The sequence below is a fragment of the Clupea harengus genome, chromosome 26 (assembly GCF_900700415.2).
Source record: "Clupea harengus chromosome 26, Ch_v2.0.2, whole genome shotgun sequence".
NCBI classification, from domain to species: Eukaryota; Metazoa; Chordata; class Actinopteri; order Clupeiformes; family Clupeidae; genus Clupea; species Clupea harengus.
The window spans coordinates 10,988,427-11,013,121 of NC_045177.1; the positions used below are offsets into that span (position 1 = coordinate 10,988,427).

Here is a 24,695-nt window from a genome sequence, read left to right on the forward strand (position 1 = left end):
GCTTCGCCTGGCTCTCCAGGACACCGTTGCTTCCGTCACTTTATTAAGAGCTGGGGGAGCGGTGGGGAGAAGGCTTACGATATATAAGCGATTGTTTGTGGATTTTAATTTTTGTTATTGTTGGTTTTGATTGTTGATTGTAAAAAAAAGTTTAGAATGTTTCCATTTTGTCTTGTGGAGGAGCTTAAAAGATGAAACATGCTCCACCATTGTTATCCACATATGATATGTTGACATTAGACTTAGACCCTCAGGCTATCTACCTATTGCAAGTGTGTTATGGTGGAGTAGCTTACTGAAGGTCTGACCTGCCTTATGTCATGTGAAATCACCACGCTCACATCCACGACTGAGCTAAAAACCTTGCTTTACACTGGGATTGAATATTTGACATTATATTAAATTATTTTCAGTGTTTTGGTTACAAGAGAAATCATTTCAGATATTATTTCAGGTTTTAATGCAACAATTCAGTCAACTTAACATTTTGTGTATAGCCTACCTAAGTTCATATTTATGGTGTTCTCAAGTTTAAAGAGGTGGTTACCAATCATTCTGTGTATGTCAACATTTTTAAAGGTAGTAAACTACTGCCATCTAGTGTAAACTACAAAGTACCATTTCATATCAGTGGTTGTTTACCGGCATAGTGTGAAATGGGTACGTTTGTTAAAACTAGCAATAGGATCCTACATTGGCTTTAGACATTACACGTTTGTATAGCCCCTCGTGTCCCCTGTGTTTATGTCTTTTTGTGTCAGGGTTCTCTTCAACTAGTGAAGTCTCACCAAAAACCAAGTTACAACAGAAAATAACCACAATCACAGTTGATGTTTTCCTTGTCATTTGGCTGCCTGACATTTTGTCATAATTAAATTAAATTAAATTGATATAAATTAAATAAAGCAATAATAAACGATACAATTGTCTCAAGGCGCTTTACAGAGCCCAGGGCCTGATGATTCAATACATTAAATCAGAATTTAAAAACTGCATTTCAAGTTTACTCTGCTTATCTTTTTGTCTAATATTAAAATGAGTTATATGATCTGAAACATTTAAGTGTGACAAATATGCAAGGATAGAATAAATCGGGAAGGGGGCAAATACTTCAATCACAGCACTGTAGATGTATCATGAGCAGGGTGGAATGAATCCATGACGGTGTGGTGGGGATGGGCAGGAGTAGGCAGAGGGTTTCTGCAGGTAGATCAGGTGGAGAGACTAGAGCAGCATCCCACAGTGGAGACAGTCTAGACTAGGAGGGTGTGTGTGTGTGTGTGTGTGTGTGTGTGTGTGTGTGTGTGTGTGTGTGTGTGTGTGTGTGTGTAGATCAGGTGGAGAGACTACAGCAGCATCCCACAGCAGAGACAGTCTAGACTAGGAGGGTGTGTGTGTGTGTGTGTGTGTGTGTGTGTGTGTGTGTGTGTGTGTGTGTGTGTGTGTGTGTGTGTGTGTGTGTGTGTGTGTGTGTGTGTAGATCAGGTGGAGAGACTACAGCAGCATCCCACAGTGGAGACAGTGTAGAGGGGAAGAAAAGAATCAATGTGAGTGGGCAGAGCTCGGCTGCCTAATACACGTAAAGGTGCTTAATGTTTATGGTGATGAGGAACAATGTTTTCACAGCCTTCGGCATTCGCGGGAAAAGGTCATGCTATGAGAGAGAGAGAGAAAAATAGCAGGAAGGAGACTATCTGGGGACTGCTACAGGAGAACCTGAATCCTCACATAAGCCATTTCAATGCTAATGAGTCTTTCATAACTATTTGCTCTTACTGAGACAAACAAAGACTACATAATCAGGGACATGGGTTACAGAGTAAGATAATACAAAATAATGTAAGCACTTAGTTCATGTCTGACACAACAGGAACACAACAGCAATATTCTGTTACTCCAGGCTGCCCTGTATGGGTGTTTTATGTTTAGTTTTGTTGAGTTATGTTTAGTTGTGGTTGGCTGACATGGTACATGAGCATTTTCGTTCTAGAAGGATAGCAAGGATGTCAAGACACAACAACAGTGCACAACTGGCTGGTGACAGCCACAACACGTGCCGTATGCTGTACCCGGGATCCGTGAAGGCACTCCTTCATAGTGCAACATGCACTGTCTGTAGCCCAATTCTATATTTATATTGAACATTTTATATATGTTTAGTTCTGATGAGTTATCTTGAGTTATGTTGGCTGACAAGTGCATGGGAATTTGAGTTAAACAGCAAGGGTACAACAACAGTGCATAACTGGCTGGTGAGAGCCACAACATGCACCGTCGGCTGTACCTGGGATCTGTAAAGGCCCTGGTCCACAGTAAAACATGCACTAATACCTTTCTGTATGATGGGGCAATTGTCATTGAGAATCAAAGTCAAAGCGGTTGTGCCACAGGCAGGGTGTGTTCAGCGTGGACCCCTCTGAGCGAGGAGCCTGGGACATGTAGTCTACTGTGATTCACTTTGGGAAACCCCACTGGTCCAACAGTGCCACAATGCACATATATCCAAACCGCACCCCTAACCTTTTTTTAATTTTGAGGAGCTAAAAAAAGGATAAAGGGAAAGCCCTCTCAGAAAGCTGAGTCTATGGATCAGCAGAATCTAGTGCCAGTAAAATGTGTTTCCTCAAAACAGTTTCATAACAATAAGAAAAAGCTGAAATAATGGGAAAAGGTAAATGTGCACATTGTTTTCAGCTCAAAGGGACCTACTTGGGGCATTCCAGATTGGGTCCACACGAATCCGAGGAGGGTCAATTCTACCACGTGCCCCATTGACTTTGACATTTCAAAGTTTTACACATAATTGACTGAAGTGTAACTCACTCTTGATCCCTCTGTTCCTTGTCTCTTGATGAGCCATCCATTCTGCATCCATCATTAACTAATATTCAGTCATCATGCATTTAAAAATCTATCTTACTTCAGGATCATGCTCAGTGGTGGCTAGTTTTGATGTCTCTCTGTGTGTTTCGAAACACAGGAATGTTTTATTTCGTAGGGAAAGAAGCATAGCAAACGGGCTTCACGTATCAGTAACTGCGCAGTGAGAATAGGCGGGGATCCCTATATTTGCTGATTTAATTAACACAAATTAGAGCGCAATCAAGCATGGGTTGAGTAATTAGTGGAAGTGGCAATGAAGTAATGACAATGATTTGACCATACCTTATTTATTCATTATTTATTTTAATTTTTTTATCAGTAACGGGACTGAGCGGAGTCACTGTGTGCGAGGGGGTCTGTACAAAACTCAGAGGCAGAGTATGTTTGACAAAATTATTTTAAATTTAGTAAGGCTAAATCCAAGTCAAGCAACATAGCATCCCATAAGCCAACCCGTTATGTGAAAACAAAGAAAAACAAAAATTTTAAATAACAGCAAAAGGTTCAGCAACTGCAATTGCTCTTATTGGTAATTCTGCATGGCCTCTCAAAAGCAGAGGACCAATTTCAGCAGTTGAGTCACACTTACACCTTCTCTACCAGAGCGGAGCAAGACTAGACTAGACTAGGCAAGACTAGACTAGCCTAACTACATAGGACAAGACAAGGATACATCTACACAGGTGACCAGCACCATTTACAACCAGAGGGGTACACTTAATAATCAATAAACACACATATGACAGGACAGACTCTAACACAAAAGTATAATCTTCTTCTAGGTGTAATCAGCAGATTCTAGACACAAATTCTGATAATTAATTTCTGAGGCAAAATGAAAAGACAAGACACAGAAGCCGCTTGATCAAGGCAACCTCCTCCATCCCCATTGCCACAATCAGAGTGAGCATGACCAATTCCCCCCGGAACCAGATAAACATTTGCGTCTCCCATTGGGGGCAAATTTGTGCGGGCACCAATCCTCGCACCCGGACTGTCATACATCATGCAAAGGTATTGTTGCAAGATAATGACCTCCCTGATCTCTTCTTTGGTGTGCTATTGGGGCTGCACCCATCTATGGTAGAGATCTTGCAGACGGACGTACAGCTCTTTTGGCCACTCATCTTCGCCCACCTCAGTCCGTCTGAACTGCAGTCTGTAGGTCTCTCATAGATCTCTTACTTATCCAGTATGGCTTCCCTCACTCTGTCATAATCAAGAGCATCTTCCTGATCCATGTTGACATATGTGGCCCTAGCCTTGCCCGTCAGGAGGGGCACTAGCCTGACTGCCCAGTCAGTTGTCGGCCACTGACACTACACAGCTATCCTTTCGAACATGACCAAATAGTGTTCAACGTCATCTGTGTCCGTCAAACACTGACTTTGGGCTCCCTATCTATCGGAGGTCTGCCTTGACTACTTAGTCCTGTTCCTAGACGGCTGCTCATGGCTGATGGTCCCTCGCTGGTGCATCCAGGACGATGTTCTGAGCATGGCTCAGTACGTATGGCAGGGTCTGGTGTAGTCCTCACGTGTACCTCTTGCTGCAAGAGGCTGAACTGGTGCTGTAAGGCCTTCCACCGACTCTCCTGTCGCGTCGCCTCTTGCTCCATCCCAGCGGCCTGCTGCAGTGCCATGTGAGTGCGCAACATATCCTGAAGCTCCTGGAGAGAAGCATCTTCGGCCACCTTGTCCAATTCTGGTTCCACGCCACCATCATCTTCACCTCCAACGGCCCCTTCCTCTTGCTGCACAAGCCGTGCCTTCTTCGGACCCATCCGGGCAAAGCAAGGCCCGGGAGACATAGGACAGCTAAAAAATCCCAAAAATCAGACTTTGCTTAGCTTTAAGGCATTCGCGGCAGACTTTGCATGTTGCCATGGCGTTGTCCATCAGTGAGATTAGGGCCCGCCATGTTGTTACCACCTTTGAGTCCTCTGGACGGGAATTGGTTACATCATTAGTTCCCGTCTGAAGAAAGGTTTGCTTGACAACGACTCTTTAGTCACGGCATGGTACTCCTTTTCTGTTCCCAAATCTGTGTTGCTTGGGTTTCTCTAAACTTCACCGTCCAGACTTCCCCTTTCGCTCTAACTTTGACAAGCTTCTTAACTTCCCTTTCTGTCACCTTCACCATTTGTATTAAACTCTTGCTCTACACTAATTGTGTTGAACTGAATCGAATGACTGTACAGGTACTAAGCCTAAAAGCCTAAATGAATCACAGGCCTCATATTTGAAGCACACCATTGTTGTCATGTGATCACACTAATGTACCCAAACTACAATGACATTTATAACAATTGGAGATAGGTGTTAGATGCTAAATCAACCACAACACTTCTGTTGGACTTTGGTGTTGGAGCTTTAAAGGAGTTGTCTGAGGCTGCTGAAAAAGTGAGCCAGTGCTTGTGGCTGAGACATTTGCAGACTACTTGGGTTTTGAAAACTGGTTATGTTAAGGAGTGAGGCGCTCCTCAGATGAAGAAATAAGAACATGCTAGGATTGCATTCTACAAGAATCCATTTCAGTTTGTCTTTATTCACTCAAGGAAGTTTTGAGAGTTGAAAGAAAGGACCTAGAAGAGTGTCTTCTACAACGACACATGGGCAATCAGAGTGGGTCTCGTATTACTGGCAGACATGTTTCCAGTTGGAGAGATTTGAGAGGTTTACTGCACAGGTGGAGAGAGGTACAAGAGGTTGTGCGTGGAGGGCTGAATCATCTCCTGGCCCTAATGGGGTACCTTATCCTGTCTATTAAGGAGCATCTGATGTTTTTAAACATCTATGGAGGTTACATGGTGATTGTTTGGGGAAAAAATGAACAATTACGAGGGTGTGGCGTCAGGCAGGGGGTATTTCCATTCCAAAGAAGAAGATCACTGTGACAATTTCAAACTATCAGTCTTCTTCATGTGGAAGGAAACATCTTCTTTAATGGGGTAGCAAGGAAGTTGGTCTCCAATCTGAAGGTTAACAGTTTGATAGATATTTTCCTTGCAGAAAGCAGGAATCCCAGGTTTTTCTGGCTGTTTGGAACATAGTAGCATGATTTCTCTCAGAGGTATTTTTGGATCTTTGGATCGGTGCCACATAGCCTGGCATTCAGTTGCTTTCAGCTCCCTGAGAACCTGTCAGCGTTAATCAGGGTATATTTTCAGGATATTCAGTTGTGCTTTAGCACGAGCACCTACACAAGTAAGTGACTTGAAGTTCCACAGTGTACTGTTGTGACTGCAATGAGACCAGACATGGGGTTGTATTCTGAGTGTGAGTGCATTGTTTACTTTATTGAGCTAATTTCCTTTCAAGATTGAGGAAGCATTTGAAAGGTAGCGGAAGTAAAAGAGCAAGGTTGGCGAGCACAAACAAGACCAGTGGAGATAGGAGGCTTTGTAGCTAAATCAACCACAACACTTCTGCTGGACTTTGGTTTTCGATGACAGTCACTCAAAGGAGCTTTGAAGGAGTCTGATGCTTCTGAAAAAGCAAGCCAGAGGTCGTGGTGTGTCTTGACGTGTCTCTGTCTCTGGGAGGGGGTCCGGGATGCCAGACACTGGTGTGGCGACAGTGGTACGGGGGTAGAGAAGTCGTTTAGTAATCAGAAGGTTGCTATTTCGATTCCCTGTCGAAGCGTCCCTGAGCAAGACACTGAACCCCTAATTGCTCCTGATGTGCAGTGTGCCATCAGTGTAAATGTAAAATGTGTATACATCCTTGTAAGTCGCTTTGGATAAAAGCGTCCGCTAAATGACTAAATGGAAATGGGAAGTCCCCAACCAATACCACAAGGAATTTAACATCTTTTCCTGTGTATTACTACAAAAAAATACTGATTGTAATCTGATAATAATACTGAAGAATGAACATAACAGAAAAATGACTCTATAACTCATCTTCAGAACAGAAACATTACTCTTTAACACATCTTCATAACAAAAACATTACTCTTTACCACATCTTCATAACAAAAACATTACTCTATAACACATCTTCATAACAGAAACAATACTCTTTAACACATCTTCATAACAAAAACATTACTCTATAACTCATCTTCATAACAAAAACATTACTCTATAACACATCTTCATAACAGAAACAATACTCTTTAACACATCTTCATAACAAAAACATTACTCTATAACTCATCTTCATAACAAAAACATTACTCTATAACACATCTTCATAACAGAAACAATACTCTTTAACACATCTTCATCACAAAAACATTACCCTATAACACACTTTCTGTGTTATCAAGCAACACAGCAACAAAATGATGCTCAACTTTGGGGAAATAAAGATTCTTGTAGATATGATGTAACGCTGAGAAAATGGTTAGGCACTGCTGCCGTTTCTGTTGCAGGCCTTTGGTCTTTTTCTGGCGAATAAAAAGTTGTTGTCAGAAAATGATCGTGCGGCTATGAATATGTATGTCCTGGATGAGGAGTTCAGGTGGATGCAGATTCTTCAGGAGGCCTCAGTAGGGCAGAACCAGGGGCCCTCAAGGGGTGGAGTAGGGGTTCTCATTATGGAGGTGCTCGCTCTCCCCGAAACGACCCAGGTCACCGAGAGGTTTGTGGTTTCCTGACTTCAGGCCTGTCATCTCCTCGTAAATGGGAACAGCAGGCTGTGGTTTGCTGCCGTTGCGCACCTTGCTCTGTGTAGACTGAACACACAGAGGAAATGAGTCAAGGGGCGAGGCTCACTTGCACACATTCACAAGTACACTTATACACAGGCACTCGAAAAACAACAACCAGGTTGTTTACAAGGCGGGGATTTCAGTGTTAAACCACATCAAGAGGAAATCATCTTCAAAACGCTGATTTGTTACTTTCATGTTTCATGTTTTGTCACATACTTTCAACACAATATGAGTGATGGGGTGGCCATTTAAAGGTTAATGTGATTGTTGTTGAGATACTCTGTCAGAGCAGACAATAATAACATGGAGCTGAACTTCTACTCACACAAGATGTCACTGTCAGGCCTACGATGATGAGAAGCAGAAGGCCAACAGCTCCAGATATGATGTACAGTAGAGTTCGATAATCGGAACAGTTGCAGGGGGTTTCAACTGAAAGAGAAAGCACCACAATCAAGCACTGTCCATGCTCTCTGTAACGGTGTCTCTAATATCAGGTTGGAAAGAGACACAGTTGGAATGAAAAATTGTAGTGAAAAGCTCAGCTAAAGGGTAAGTTCTCTGTAATATGTGAAATTCTGTTGAATACTCAGGTTACATGGGTATATTGGTTCAACAGTCTTTCATCCTCAGAAACTCACAAATGGACAGCTTATTTATTTTGAGTGGCCACTTATAAAGCTGTATCCGACTGCAAACGATGGGACCTCTTAGCAAGTACCTCTCTGCACCAAAAGATTTGGATTCAGTCCCTCAGCCAGGGGCGGACGGGCCATCGGGGATACCGGGGAAATCCCTGGAGGGCCGACGGGGTTTGGGCCGGTTCAATATATTCACGTGAAACGAAATAGTCTGAAGGCAGAATATGCGCGGGGGGGGAGGGGGCGGGGCGGTGGCGGTGAGCGATCCACCCTGACAATTTCACAGTTTGAAGTGCGCAGGGGAAGGGGGCGTGGCGGCGAAAATTTAGCAGTTTGAAGTGGTATAGTCCAAATGTGTGCGCAGGGGGAGGGGGCGTGGCGGCAGTTACAAACATGAAAAAAAAGTTATGGCACAGCTCCCGGGCCACTTTCTTCCCCCAGTCCGCCCCTGCCTTCAGCAGGTAGCCTAGTCCAGTGTTACGTTGAAATGTATACAGTTTCTGAAAGTGTTCATTGCATGTAGCCCTCCCACCAATGTATTGACATGGGAGAACGACACAGTTCACTGGAGAAACAGTTCACAGGAGCATTCTTAATAATACTCTTTCAATTGCATTCCACTTTCTTCAACAATGTATTCCGTTGTAGCTTTAATGTATCCTTATCAATTCTTAAACTGAACTGAAATATCTCAGACAATTCTGACTTTTTTTTCACCTGTGGACCCTGTGTCTGAACACACTTCATCACTTCCACTCTCCTCCAGTTCCCCCTTGAGGTTGGCAGAAACCCGCATCACAGAAGTGCACTTAATAATTTCACATTCACTTCAGGTTTTCACATTAATACAACTGCCACAAACATATTTTCAAGTTTTTTTTAAAACTCACACATGAATTGAATGAATTTTGAAGGGTCCTACTTGGCATGATGCTGACATGGAAAACCATATCTTCATCTGAGATATATGATCATGATGAGGATGTGGTATGCATATATGATGGATGCATAACACAAATCAACCTGACTTTTACACAGTGGAAAAATAGACTCAATGGTTATTTTGTGAAATTGATGTGACTGCGCCGTGCTAATTCGTCTATTTTTGTAGGAAACTTTATTATTCAAGATTATCAAAAGAAGACACACTTTTCTTGCTCATTCTCTGGCCTGGATTACCCCACGGGCTTAACGTGCACAGGCCCTGGATTACCCCACGGGGGCCCTGGGGCCCTAAAGAGCCGCAACTGAATGCAAGTTGTCTAGTCTGATCCAGTGGCATTGTCAGGTCTGATCATCAGGGCTATAGCCCAGAGTATTTTTGCCCTGAAAATTGAGGTGTTTATAGCAAACCAACAGACAGACTGTGTAACAGTGGAACTTGACTTGCAGCGCCCCAAAAGAGGGGGGAGCAATCAAGCGTTACACAGTGAACACAAAGAGGGGGAAGGAATTAAGCGTTACACAGTGCACACAAAGAGGGGGGAGTAATAGAGCGTTACACAGTGCACACAAAGAGGGGGAGTAATAGAGCGTTACACAGTGCACACAAAGAGGGGGGAGTAATAGAGCGTTACACAGTGCACACAAAGAGGGGGGAGTAATAGAGCGTTACACAGTGCACACAAAGAGGGGGGAGTAATAGAGCGTTACACAGTGCACACAAAGAGGGGGGAGTAATAGAGCGTTACACAGTGCACACAAAGAGGGGGGAGGAATCAAGCGTTACACAGTGCACACAAAGTGAGCACGCAGATGTAAAAAATACAATCTAGCGGTCTTGGCTATTTCAAGATAAAAACTGAAAGTAAATTGTAAAGCATGGGTATTATTACACAATGTATTGAACTATGTTCATACCAAAAACACTGACTTGACTACATAGCAACCCTGGATAGATAGCCCTTAATAATTAGCCTACGGTGGACTGGTGGCCAGGTCTGTCAAGTAAGGTCCTGTGAGCTGTTTCTGGCTGTGTGTGCTGCGTGCGCCTGAGAGGCTTTCATAATCCTTCATTTCATAATCATGCATGGTCAATCTCTCACTTTGTAGCGGCCATATTACGCAATATATATACACATGCGTAATATGTACGCTGCAAAGTATATATATATAATATTACATATGGTACATCTAGTTTGGAGACGACATGAGAAACCCTTCACCATTTATGACTAATCCATACATCCAAGCCCAACCAACCAAACAAGAAGATGTTGAAATAATTACTCAATTATTGTGAGGCAATATTACGCCATCATCGTGTGAGCTAGTTTAAGAAACTGTTTCAATGTATTGCTTAACACAGTATTACAGATATCTCTATTCCAGAGAAGGAAGACAAAATAAATACCACAGTATGATCACAGCAGTCAAAAGACGTGTGACTTGTAATGTTGTTTTGTTATTCCTAGAATGGCAGATACAAATGAAAAACTGTGTACTGTCTTGATATCTTCTGTTGGCCAATAGAATAATAACTAAAATATGAAATGCATTCCCAGGTTAAGTCAAATGTATTCTGCCAGAGATGAGTATGCAAATAGTAGCTACGCTGAACACATGTCGAATTCGTTTTGAAAAGGGCAACTCACATAGAGGTATATAAGCTACCATTACAATGAATGAATAGTTCTGAGGTACAATCATCTTGTTAGTTTTGTAGTTCTTTATAGATATCAATTTAGATTTGATGGGATCGGAAGCACTTTTAAAGGGATCACTAATGACAGGCTCATCCCTCTTTGGCAGGGACTTCTGCAGGTTTGAGGACAGTGCCCTCCCTCCACACCCTCACTGCTAATGGGTCCCACTACATGTTTCTAAACTGTTGAAAAAAATCAGCTTACCATGATCCGCAACATAGAGGAGGAACTGGTCTCGGCCAGGTTCTTTGCGGTCAGTGGGGATGCTTTCAAACATAAACTCACAGACGTAGAGGTCCGTGTCTGAACCCTGCAGGTGAGAGATGGTCACATCCAGCTGACCGGAGCCCAGGTTTTCAACAACCTGAATGCGGTTCTGGTCGGTTCTGCTCCTAAACTTGGGCTGCGCGTCTTTGTGGATGAACAGAACCTCTGCGTCGGGCTGCAGCCACTTGCGTCTCAGATAGACCCCGTAAGGATTGCTCTCTGGAGATGAGCACGCCAGCGCAACGGAGTCGTTGCCTTTTTGGCTGAGGTACTTGACTTCCCCATGCACTGGAAAAACAAACAAACAGACCCTTGGCATCACTTCTTTACAAACTTTAAGATGCTGTAGTTTGATTCACTTCAGTTTGAACTACTCGAAGATGAATCTGTGCAGCTCTGTCACATTGAGGCTGACAAAAACGAACAAACAAACAGACAAACGAAAAACACCAGTAGCATCTGACACTTCAAAGGAAAAGCACCAAACTACATTGGAATCATCATCTGAGCATAGTCTTTGAGTTTTATATCAGTTTTAAAATAGTATATAATTTCCTATATAATTTATACTATAAATTCTTATTTCTACTATAAATTACACACAAAAACAACAAAAAGATATATATATATATTTATATATATATATAGATAGATAGATAGGTAGGTATATATAGATAAATATATGTATTTATACATCCTTTCACAATTCAATAGAGATTTCTAGAAAGATGTTACATCTTCTACATCTGATCAATTAGTCAGCAAGTAGTAATCCCACTATTACTCACCAAGAACCGGAGATCCAATCATTAGCCAAACAACTAGATGCCATGCCTCCATGGCTTTTTTTTATCGATAAACTATATCTGTGACAAAAGAAAAACCTGACACCTGACAATGAAACTGAATCGGAGTGCACACAAGCGCAGAGACGTTAGCGCGTCTCGCTATGAAGACTGGTTTGTGGCAGGTCTCGTACACCAACTGCTCAAGCTCTTAGAGCTCCACCTTGGAAAACACGGGGGCCCTCTCACACACATCAAGGGTAAAGGAAACCAACCCTTTCTTGGTTTCATCACTGGCCACACGCCTGGCTGCACTTAAGGTCCTTCCTGTCGCAGTGTAACTAGATTTTTTTTGACTTACTAACACATCAGCAAGCATAAAATAAACAGAAGTGGCAACCGATTCTGCTAAACTGTGAGGCAACGGTTAAACCTCATTCATAACAAGAGCATGTGGCACAGTGAAGGGTTTAGCTTTAACCTGATTCTAGTTTTAGATGACGTTAGATTCACATTTTCCAAAGAAGAGCTGGGGCATGGTCATCACCCTTTTACTACATGCATCACTTATGACATCCTTATGTAACGACATCATTTTATCAAGGTATTTCTTTCAGGAAGCTAACGTCTTAAATGAGACCTGTGAAAACAGGGAAGTGAAAGTTTGTAAGTGTACAACTAATGACAGATGAATGAAAACTCTGATCACCACCAACACACACAAAGGCTGTTAAAGTATCGTTAAAGTCAGGATGCTGCTATGTCGGAAAGTCCTCTTTGCAATTAGCCTACCATTTAAATATATTCAAAACATCACAAGACTGCCTCAACTGCCAGACACCTAATACTGACTCACCACACTTTGTGTAGCCCTAAACCCTCAAGAGAGAATTTGAACTTTCTGGTTGCCTTTAAACTCAGATTTTCTAGCTTTACAGACAAATGACAAATCACTAGAAGATTCTTCTAAAGAAGGTTCGGTCTCATGTCTGTTCTATTATGCAGCCTGTTGTCTGACAGGCTTAAATCCAGACAAACGTCTGCTTCTATCTGGAGCAAGTGGAGTCAAACTCTTGACATTGAGAAAAAGCATGAAGAATTTAAATAATCTGATATCTGATGCATCAGGCAAGGTGGCAATTCTAATTTATATGTGGAGTATTTACTGCCTCTTCTGTGTCAGTGAGACACAATTCCTTCACAATTGCTTGCCACTAAAAGTTGAGCAACAGCTAATGCATGTTGTGTTCAGTGGCAATCTCTGGGGCCGGGGTAGGCTTCTGAGTTAAATCCCTGGCCAGAACTAGAGGCGGGCAATGCACACCCAAATTACTGATCTGCCCACCCTGTTTGGTCAACTTTATTCTGACTTTTGAATCTGCCACGTCAAATCACGTTTATTTCATCTGCCCCGTCAAAATGTCCTGATCAAACATAAAAGTAATTTACAAGTAATAATCGCATGTGATAATTCATACCATCCATGATCATACTAAATTGCTTGAGTGAAAACATCTAATTATAGGTAGTTATTGCACGGGACCAGTGGAGAAGGCGAGAACGGATTTTCTCCACGAGAATGAACCTTTTCGAAAAGCATGAGACTCAATATTATTCAGACATACCACCTGTCAAAAGACAGAGAGCACTGTGGCTATTGCACCCTTGATGGAAGTAGGTGTATAACTTTTACTGTAGCCTACTACCAGCATTGAGCATAGTGTTTCGTCAGATTTCGTTTTAAACGCATTGAAAACTATTTACGCTTCATATGAATCTCCCAGTTTAAGGCCGATCTCCACACAGCACTTTCTAGCGGTCTTGTCCATTTCCATTTGCCTGCTCCAACCAAACACCCAAAATCCTGGTTTAAATAAGGTCGCCTCTAGCTAGTTTGCAGCTGAAATATTTTAGCCAATCACCGTTGATTGATCACCCGTAGCCAAAACAAATCGCGTCACAATTTTGTAGGCCTCACTAATGCAAAGGCAAACTATGTTGTTTGGCTATTATCACTGAATGGGTGTTTGGAGAGAAAAAAAGGCAGCATTTGATGAAAAGAACTCCTTGACCACTGTGGATGACAACATGTGGGCGAATCCATTCTATTTTAGCATTTTCTAGCAGACATTGACACAGGAAACATTGTATGAATGAAGGGAATAATGTAGTCCACTAAATATCAGCAAATTCACTGTCATTTCATGAAGACATGATAGCCAACAAGAGGAGCTTGCGCCTTCGAGCCTTTGTCCGGGGTGTTAGCAGCCGGAGTGGCTGAGGGATCACATTGGCCTTCGTGCTCCCTCACTCACTCACTGGCTGCAGCCCTGAGCAAGTGGAGCACATCCTGCAGGCCATCGGCCCAGAACATTATTGAGTGCAGCAGGCTGACCTGGAGGAGAGAAGGAGGTGAAGAAGGAGAAGCAACGTGCTAGGCAGTGGCGGGAGCTCCTCAGAGTCCAACATGGAGTCCGCAGAGAGCAGCGGGGCAGTCTGAGGGGTGATACAGATGCAGAGAAGTCAGGCATGTTGCATGTCATTGCCTATTGCCACTGGACCCATGACCACCACCATGAAGCTCTGCAGCGCCACTGTCACCAGAAATTGGGTGAAGACGAAGGGGAAGAGGTCGGCAGGTGGCTAGCATCCAAGATCCGGGTATCATTGGATTGGATCTGCTGGTCAGGTGGGGGGGCCACAGTGGGCGTGTCCAGAGCAGAACTAATTCTGGGCACTGAAACTGTGGCCCTTCAAGCTGCTGGAGCAGACAACCCATGGACCGGAGGGGCCACCACATTCACGTCGACAGCCCAGAGGGCCACAACAGAGCCCACCCGAAATGAGTTGATTTTTTCCCACAAGGTGAGAAGTACATGCAGCCTTTTGTCCACAAAAGAAACACAACAGTCATTTGAATGTACCGCACAACTAATGCATTTGGTTTTCTTCGTACGAAAGAATGGACTCTCTTCAATATTTCGTGCTCACAATGCTAACGCGTTTATGTTTTCCCTGTACAAAACGCATTAGGGTGTTACATGGTTCCGTAATAAATGTATACATGTAGCCTAGCACAGAATGCATTCAGTCTACGAAAGGTCTGTTGCACTTAGTCAACAGGCAGCCAAGAACACTGGCCTGGTTAAACCCAACACCACAAGTGCACGTCTCCCCTGACACGCACAGACACGGGTGTTACCCACAAACATATCTCAGCTAAGAAAAGAACACTAAAGGTATAACCGAGGGCAGCTTTTACAGAAAAGTCTCCTCTTTTACTGGAAATCAACATCATCAAACGGCTGTTGACTACCCTTTAAAAAGAATACTGTGGTTTCAACGTAGGCCCCCAATGCATTTAGATTTCACTCACGTCCCAAGCCAGGCAAAGACCCTTAATCATATTTTATCAGAATTATAATGTAATGATTGTGCACGGTGTGTTCTTGAAACAACACTGTGCATCACCAAAAATTAAGGTCTTTGCAATGTTTCCACCTAATGTTTGTAACGAACATGATAAGATAGCCTACTTTTCACTAATTAACAGTGTTGTGCAAGTTCACACCTCTCATGAACTAGTTCAAAGTTCTGTTCAAATAAACAAGAATAGTTCACGTTAGTTCATAGTTTTAAGGTGGAAAGTGAGAATGAAAGACTAAACTTGTTTTTTAAAGAAAACTTTATCCATCACTACCCTTATGTTTTAGTTTTTTTATTATTGCTAATTTTGCCTGTTTATTTATTCATACCCGGCAAACAAAAGGCACAACAAATCATAGTGCTATGCCTTGCTATGAAACCAATTATTAGGCTAGACCTTAAATTCTATCATTTAAATTTATAAAATAAATGTGTGGACAGAGGACAAAACGTTTTTTTTGGGGGGGGGGGGGGGGGGTTCAGCGCAGGACACAATTTGCACAGAAAGGTGAGATTTTTACTGTCGGAATCTTTATCAGACAGTGTGTAAAAATCCCGCAAATAATAATAAAGTGCATTGGACGAGTCTGCGTCTCTGCTTTTCCAAGAGCCCGAGAGCCGATATCTTGGGATACGTTGCTTGTTTGGTCTACATGTGTGTGCGATGAATCATGGGTAACGTAGTGCGAAGTGGAGTTAGTTGGTTTAGGTTAGGATACATCGCGGAAATTTTACGGGCACTGAGCAACGACATGGTGCAAGCATTCGATTTAGACAGCTTCTCCCCTCAGGAGAAGGAAAACATTCCGTAACGTTTTAGCTAGACCTCAGATAATATGAACGTGTTCACCGTTCAAATTCATTATTTGTCATTAAGTTGTGTTCAGTTCATCGTTCTTATAGAAATTAGCGTGTTCAATGAAAACTGCTAATTAATCTGACATTCAGTAAGATCAGTTGCTTGCTTACAAAACTACTTCTCTGTGACTTGACTGGTGTAATCATCCGAGTAATTATCAATTTAAAAAAATGAAACTTTTCTTTCCTGAAGGAAAATGTTTTGGCAACCAAATCCCAGCCATTTCAGGTTTCTGCAGCAGGCATACTGAAAATAGCTTGTAGCCTTGTAACGACAGGTGTTTTGTAGTATGCACAGCTCTGCTTACCTGTGAATACCCAGGTTTGTATTTTGTTCCAAAACCAGTTTGCATAAAGGGAGCAAACTCTGGCCTGTTACACTGCTAGAAGCACCGTTCAGAGACATTCAGATACTACATCTTAGTCATGTTTCTAGCTGACTAAGTATCACCGACTTTGAACACTTTTCATTAAGACAATGTGGCAAATGAATCAGTTTTAATCCCAGGTGGCAAAACATATTGATTCACAGATACACTTCTTCATCAGACTTTCGTTTTAAGCAGACAGTCATTAAACACGACACTGCTTTTGCAAACAACTGTATAAATATGGTGGCAGGTAAATCTAGCCTATGGAGTCTGAAAAACAAAAACAGCTGTGTGCGCTGATAACCACGCCAAGTGGTGCTTGATCCCACTAGAGATGGTGCTTCATCTCTCTTCCTCCCCCATCTAATACATGTATATCTACGTGGAAGCCAGCCATCCATTGGGAGACAGTTTGTTCTTTCAAAAAAAGAGAAAAGAGAAAAAGAAAACGGACACCAAATTAAACAAAGTTTATTACAATCCATTATCCAAAAAAAGAAAACAGTACAGAGGTATAGACATTTAACCTTGTATTTAAACCCTGAATGAATGCATACAGGAGACAACAAAAATGAACTATCAGCCAGAAGCCCTCACCAAGCATAACGTTGGGGACCCTAAGTCCAACAGCACTTAAACTGTGCTGTGAAGGCTTCACCTAAGAATAAAATACACATTCCACTGGTTGAACTTGCCTTGATAACGGTGGTACTGTCGCGCTACTCCAAGGGGGAGAGGGGGGGAGGGGGCTGCAATAGACTATCATTTGCACTACACTGTCTTTGAACCACCTGAAGGAGAGAAAAGAAGCCACACATGCATCAACCTGAAGAGTTCTTCTCTCCCCTGATCCACTGGATGCCATGGCTGATGAGAGTCCCAGTCTTTCCTCTTCATTTGCATTCGTTTTTCAAACACAGTTCATTGGTTTGGCTAATTTAAAAACACTAGATGGGGAAAAACTTGAAACCTCCAAACCTAGCGAGACAGTAGACATCATCAGTATCGCCCCCCGGGTGACATGACCGGAGGCCTCATCACCATGGAGGACCCCGGCGGACCCCCCTGGTACGGCACCATGGGTGCACCCTGTCCATACGGGGGCATTCCGCCGGGCATGTAGCCGGGCATCCCCTGCGGCGGCGTGCCGTACTGACCTGAAGGGAAAACCACAACACCAGAGGGGGGCATGAGGATGCATCACAACAACACCAGAGCGGGCATGAGGATGGCATCAAACAAGAAGAAGCATTTCTCTTTATCCAAAGCCCCTTAACAGGCACACATATTTTACTGATGCGTGTCCATTAGCTTTTAGGCCATTTTCAACTCCAAGAGGCTAGTGGTGGACATGCCCTTACCGTGCATGGGGTGCCTCATGCCAGGCTGCTGTGGGGGCATGCCCTGCTGAGGGTGCATCATGCCAGGCACAGCTCCAGCGGGAGCGGCGGCCATGCCAGCCTGGCCGGGACGCGGCATGAGCCGGACGTACCTAGGCAGCTGCGCCCGTCGTTCCTCCTGCAGAGACCCAAGAGAAGAGGCAGGCTCAGGACTACAGCGCCGAAACACAATCAGGATCCAAGCATTCACAGTGGGGGAAAGGCAAACACCACATCTCATCCAAAGATCAATATCCATTGCTAACACATTGGCTGTATTATTTTTTAAATTTGTTATTACTGTAAGCTTCGTTTATTTACTTAAACACATTTCTCTCTAATTAATTTACTTACTGTCAAAAAGGGCATACCACAAAACTCAAGAACTTACCAGTGAGATATCCTCATCTGGATGCATCAACTTACTGGTTGCACTCGTGGTGGTGAGGGTGGCAGGCTTACTTGAGGCCGTGGCGGGGGGCTTGGCCACGGTGCTGCTAGGGGGGATGGCAGGCGAGGAAGAGGAGGAGGAGGAGCCCTGGGTGTAGGCAGGGAATGTAGGTTTGGGGGCCTCTGTGGAGGGTGCCGAAGAGGGCGGCCCCGATGACGTCTGCTGTGCCTGTACAGAGCGAACACAGTGTTAGTCCCCCAGCTCAGGCAGACAGACACCAGACATGTCCAGAAGCATGCGCCTACCAGCGGCTCTACAGGACACGAGTCTAGTGATGGAAGAGTCCATCTAATGGAGGCGGGGCAAAAATGTGCCCACTATAAGCCAAAACCACATCTGAAACTACATTAAGGTGTTCTGGTCCTTTTGGTTAGGCATGTCGGCCAATTTGAGCATAGAGCACGAGGACAGCCCGTGTCAAAGTTTGCCACTTAATATCAAAGCTTAAATGCTCCATTTGAAATCCTCCTAAACAGAATCTGAGCACACAGACCAGCCCTTCTAAAAGGCACAGAGAGCCAGTGCAAATACTCCCAGAAATGATCATGTTTATAGGTCAGAACTGGAGCATGTACTCGCAGACAGACAGACACACACACACAAACAAGCATGCAACAGTACCTAAACCAGAAATAGCTCACATCCTCCTTTGATGAGCAAATCTCTCATCACTAAAACATCATAAAAACAAGAAAGAAAAAAAAACGGAACCAAAACAACAAGTTCTCTACGCACACACACAGCCCTAGCCACACTGTCCGTTAGCATGCTTGTACTGTGCAGTGAAGAAGAGCACACAAACTGGGGCGTACTTGTGCTGAGCTAGGGAACAGGGGCTTAGAGGTGGACACTGGGTCTGAGCCCGTGGAGGCCGGGCTCGTGCTCCCAACACCAGACCCCATCTGGAGCACAGAGCAGAGAGAGAGAGCAGAGTCACAGACCCGGCACAGAGAGGACCCGGCTCACACTGCAGACACGCCTCAGAGGGACCGGACCGGTCCGACTGGTTAAAGGGGCATTCTGGGTTTGCACAAACGTCATCTGTTATCAGTGGCAAACGGCCATCACTCACAATAACTAGGACATCTCCATGGATTTGGGAGAAAACAGAAGTCTCCAGTGAATTAAGACTGAAGTCAAACACGTCATTGTCATGAGGTTTGTTTACAGTTTCAAAAGGTAAAAAAAAAGGATAGTGCAACCACGAGTTGTTCTTGCTGTATTCCCAGCTTAAAAAATAATATAAAAAATCCTACGGACAAATCCCCTAAATCTACCTAAATATGTCTTTCTGAGGAGTATAAGTATGAGGAACATATTACAAGATTCAGTTTTTGTTTCATTTCAAGTTTTTGGATCCTGAAACTATTAGCTCATTCAGTTTCCCGTTTGGTTTAAAGACCAGGGAAAAGCATGAAAATCGATGTATATTGTCTATGGATCTGGTAGATGCAGATTATTTTGCACAAACCTGGACTGTCCCTTTAAGGTTACAAGAGGTTGAAAGTGGCACCAGTTACGGACCATTGTACCAAAGGCAACATAATACTGCCTATTTGTTATCATGGGTGCATCTCAAAGTCACTAGCAAGCAGTTCCTATGTAAGCTTCCCTTGGCAGCCTGAGTATGAATTACTAACAGAGCTGCTCCAGCCCAGCGGAGGCACTAAACTACTCCAGCCCACTGAGGTACTGAACTACTCCAGCCCAGCGGAGGCACTAAACTACTCCAGCCCAGCAGAGGCTCTGAACTACTCCAGCTGAGGCTCTGAACTACTCCAGCCCAGCGGAGGCTCTGAACTACTCCAGCCCAGCGGAGGCACTGAACTACTCCAGCGGAGGCACTAAACTACTCCAGCGGAGGGACTGAACTACTCCAGCCCAGCTGAGGCACTCAACTACTCCAGCCCAGCCCAGCCCGCGGAGGTGTACCTGAGCAGCGCTGGGGAACAGGGGTTTAGAGACAGCAGATGGAGTGGGGTTGGGAGGCACCGCAGGCCTGGTGGGCATTCCAGGCACTGCGCCTGGGGCAGCTTGGCCCATGGGGGGCATTCCGGGACGGACCATATGTTGGGCCATACCTGGAAGAGAAAGATCCACAACGCTTTCAGATGAGCCTACTCCACACAGACAGACAGACATATAATCTGGCCCAGCAACAAAGAATAAATAATTGAATTAATTAATTAATTAATTAATTAATTAAAATACAAATTTGGTAAAACTTCCAACACATTGACACTACTGAATTGTCTAACTTTAGAAATCCACTTGAACATTTATTTTGATAACCTGTTTAACTGGGCAAGACAAGCGTAAACATGTTGGCCATTTGAATACACCACCACAAAAGTTATGCCAACAAAGTCTATTTCAATGAGAGCGACAGAAAGGAAAGAGAGAGACGAGGGATCACGTTCATTATCACAGGGAAGCTCACTCACCCGGCGGCATTCCTGCCATCATATGGTGCATACCAGGACCAGGCGGCATCATCCCGCCCATGGCCATCATCCTGCTCAGACAGACACACACACACACACACAAAAAGGTTAGCTGTTCAGTAAAGAGAGAAGGACAACACCAAAAGTTGAGAGAGAGAACCCAAAGCAAACACCCACCCTGGTGGCATGCCTGGCATGGATGGTGGCATTCCGGGCATCATAGGTGGCATCCCGGGCATCATGGGGGGCATTCCTGTGGGGACACAAAAACAAGAAACGTGCTCTTAGGAGACTAGTTTTCCTGCATTCGAGTTTATGTTTAATCTTTCAGCATCTCTGTGTGCCATCTCTCCTCTTGCTCCACTCAGCGTACCTGAGTAGTTGGCGGGGGGCATGCCTTGTGGTCTGGTGCCAGGCATCATGCCAGGCTGAGTCATTGGGGGAACGTAGGCAGGCTGTGGCGGAGCGACCGGTTGCTGAAAGGAAGGTCCAGCCTCATCATCGTCCTCCTCATCCGACTCATCCTGGTTTTTCTTCTTCTGGTTTTCTGACAACACAGAGGCCACACAAACATTCAACAACATCCTTAAAATAAACTATTTGTTTTAATTTGCCCAGTCATGTTTTAGAGGACCCTAAAGTTTCTCAGTTTAATACAATGGCCTAATAACTCAGGGGGCATTTCAAATCTTAAAGCAACATTACAGAGTTTATGCCTAAAACTAATTTGCTCACAGCCAACAGACTTGCTCTTCAAAGTTGCACAGTTGGCACCGATAACCGCTAATCAACTTGTTTACTGATGTCATTCGGCCATATATTTGATGACTGCTAGCTGTAAAAACTGCTCCTACATTTTCCTAAAGTTCCCAACCCGCAGCACTGAACTGCACAGTGAGCAGCCTCCTCAAGGTTCCTAGTAGAAATGACAGGAGTGTGGGCCTCCACTTTAATATGAATTAGGAGGAGATTAGAGAAGCCAGTTACCGACACAAACCACCAACCAAAAACAAACTGCATGGTGTGTGGCAGGCCGAGTGGCGTTACCTTGTGTCTTCTGCTCAAGAACCCGCCGTCTGTCTTGCATGTCTTTTTCCGGAATGCCTTCCATGCCGTAGATTTCCAGCTCTATGTCCACTCTCCCCGGAATGGCGTTGGGCACCCCATCAATTGTTTCTTTGTGCACCTTAACAGCAGACATTCAATTTTGTATTTCAGAAGACAAATCGACATTTAATGACTGACAATTCATTTAAAAAGACGAAGAGAGACGCATATCTGCCATACCTGCATACAATGTATAGCCAAACCAGGTCCAGTGTACAGCTTTTTATGACAAATGTGGCACTTGAAGTGTTTCGCCTTCTGATGTTGAATGAGTATTTTTTCATCATCGAAGTCTCTGTTGCAGTACCTTTTGAAATTTCAGTTAAGTGAACACAGCTTGGTAATGTGAAGGGGGGGGCCAGACTAGTTAAAAAGCTGTATAATGTTGCATAATGTCATAAAACCCAACAGTCCTAAGGCTACGCAAGACAAAGCTGCTGTGATCGGTGCTGTAAAACTCACCAGTAGCTGCCTAACCCATACGACAAGGTAGGGCCGTACAATTCATCTTATATTAATCATGAATAGAATTAGAATTGTTGGAACATGCTAATCGTAGGGATCGCCAATAGTTTTACTCAACAGTATTACTCTTGGTGTATTCTGCATTAATCTGACCTGGAAATTACTGTTGTAATGCAAACAGTACAATTGTTGATCATCGTGACTTCCCAGAAGTGGTGGCCCAGCTATAAAAAATTACCAGGGATTTCTCAAACTTGAGGTCTCAAAACAAATTAATATGAGTAATTTTTTTTCTAGACCGTTACCCTATGTCCATGACAACATAATAGCCCCACATTCGCACGTAACAGTTGTGTGCAATCATGATAAACTTCTACATCAACTATGTTATGCTCAATCCTTTGATTCGGACAGACTTCATAACAGAGTTCAGCTTGATTCGTCGAGGGTCTATGTTTAGAATATAATAAATGAGAGCAGGAGTACACAAAAATTCATCATATTATACTTCTATTAACTATAATAAAGAATGTATGTAACAATGTCTCAGCACAGCCGTGCAGCTCTTCAACCAGGTGATGTATTACGTTAGCATGACGCTGACTAAGGAAGCTAGCAAGAAAATGAACATTTGCTACACAGTAAAGCTAACCTAATATGCTAGCGCTAACTGATGCACTTAAAACAAACGACACATCATTACTCAGACGGCTTATCGCGTTTAAAACACAACATAAAGACATTCGCTCGTGAAATAAACAGAATAGTTGATTCAAACTCAAATTATGCAACGTCAAGACAACATAATTCACTAGCAGGGACTGGTAACTACAGCTAGCAAGCTAGTTTCCTTGATAGCTTGCGTGCTTGCTTACTACACAAAACGTGCCGGACTATTGGGATGTTCTCCCACACAAAACATTTGGTTTAGACCGGCCTTGAGTGAAATGTGTTGCAAAGGATACCAGCACCAAGGTTTCATCTGCTTCTTCTTTTTTCGTCCCATTATTATTTCCTACAAATCAAACTATTTTAAGACTAAAACAGTAACTTCCCAAAACAGTGCCTACAGCCGAAAATGGCGCCGTGCTGAAACAGTGACCGTCTTTACCCATAAGTCCATGCGGGACCACGTGCTGTTCCTTCCTGCATCTTTGTTTAATAGAGTATACGACAATTCAACGTGACGTCACAACAACAAATAACTTACTTCCGGGTGGCTAACGTCGCCCCTGCCCATAGTAAACCTTAACAAACCAACAGGATTTTCCATGTAATTTAACCAGGCTACAAACACGTTTATTCATAATTGTGAATATGATAACAACACGTTTTATGAGTATGATCTTGTGAACTGAAAAAAGAGACTTTCCCGATGTCGTTGCTGTTGATATTTGTTAGCGAGTAACGGTCATATTGTAATGGTTTATTGTATCAAACTCGTAGTGACTGAGATCGTTACAATATCCAACTTAACGATGAACAATTTTCAGGACTGTTTGTAGCTTTCCAGCTATCTGTCTGGACACAAGAATGTTTCCATACAGATATTAATAAAGTACATATCTATCTATCTTATTGACAGTATTGAAAACTTTGTCATTGTATTGTAGATGAGCAGTTTTGAGGGTTTGTGCTCTCTTAGCAGATGTGGTTGGACTGGAGTTAGCTAACTCAGGTCCCAGGTGTTGTGATTGGGCAAAATCAGTGTGATCAGCAGGGTTTGGCCGACCTGCATTATAAAAAAAGATTAAGTAACCGTATCATAGCCAAGCCAGATCACGCCACTGTGTGTGGTTTGTTTATTTACAACAACGGGACTAGCATTCTCACGCTAGCAAGCTTGCACGATATGCTACCCAACGTTATGCTACCATTATGCTACCCAACAGCAACCCAACAAAAACGTTTTATAAATGACCTGTGAGAAAATGTCTTCCGCAAATCCGGTCATGAGTGGTTGGTTGCCAGCCTGTCCACAGTTTGGTACCGTTAAATGCAACGAGACCGCCCGGTAAACGTACTAAGGCTGGATCTGTGCTAGCGTTATCCACCTGTCTTAGTCTCTGTATCCAGATTTTCTGTTGGGTCGATTTAGATTTTACCGTGGGAAAACGGAAAAAAAGCCTAAACCTAATTCTTTACATTCCTTGGTACATCTGGTATTACAACCCCAAACACATCACGTCTTCGGCATGACGTTAATCGATTCGTAAATTAACTACTATTGTACTGTCCTCGTTGAGGTGTGATAACTTCAACTAGACAGCGAGCTAAACTCTCTTATATTCATAAAGATGAAGAATGTCTTGTA

At 43.5% G+C, this 24,695-nt stretch overlaps 2 protein-coding genes across 2 annotated transcripts; both read right to left on the reverse strand.

Moving 5' to 3' along the window:
- Positions 1–6,645: 6,645 nt before the first annotated feature.
- cd7al (cd7 antigen-like) lies at positions 6,646–12,564 on the reverse strand. Its single transcript, XM_031564094.2, has 4 exons — positions 11,884–12,564; positions 11,033–11,383; positions 7,868–7,974; positions 6,646–7,563 (listed from the first exon to the last, which is right to left on the reverse strand). Exons 1-4 carry the CDS (start codon positions 11,933–11,935, stop codon positions 7,399–7,401), a joined length of 675 nt encoding a protein of 224 aa, XP_031419954.1. The 5' UTR covers positions 11,936–12,564; the 3' UTR covers positions 6,646–7,398.
- A 4,426-nt stretch (positions 12,565–16,990) lies between these two features.
- Positions 16,991–23,506, reverse strand: znf207b (zinc finger protein 207, b). The gene is made up of 10 exons (XM_012831639.3): positions 23,347–23,506; positions 22,097–22,223; positions 21,857–21,995; positions 21,183–21,356; positions 20,987–21,062; positions 20,810–20,880; positions 20,298–20,446; positions 18,306–18,533; positions 17,897–18,053; positions 16,991–17,692 (listed from the first exon to the last, which is right to left on the reverse strand). The coding sequence occupies exons 1-10, from the start codon at positions 23,385–23,387 to the stop codon at positions 17,535–17,537; spliced, it is 1,320 nt and encodes a 439-aa protein (XP_012687093.2). The 5' UTR covers positions 23,388–23,506; the 3' UTR covers positions 16,991–17,534.
- Between the last annotated feature and the right edge of the window lie 1,189 nt (positions 23,507–24,695).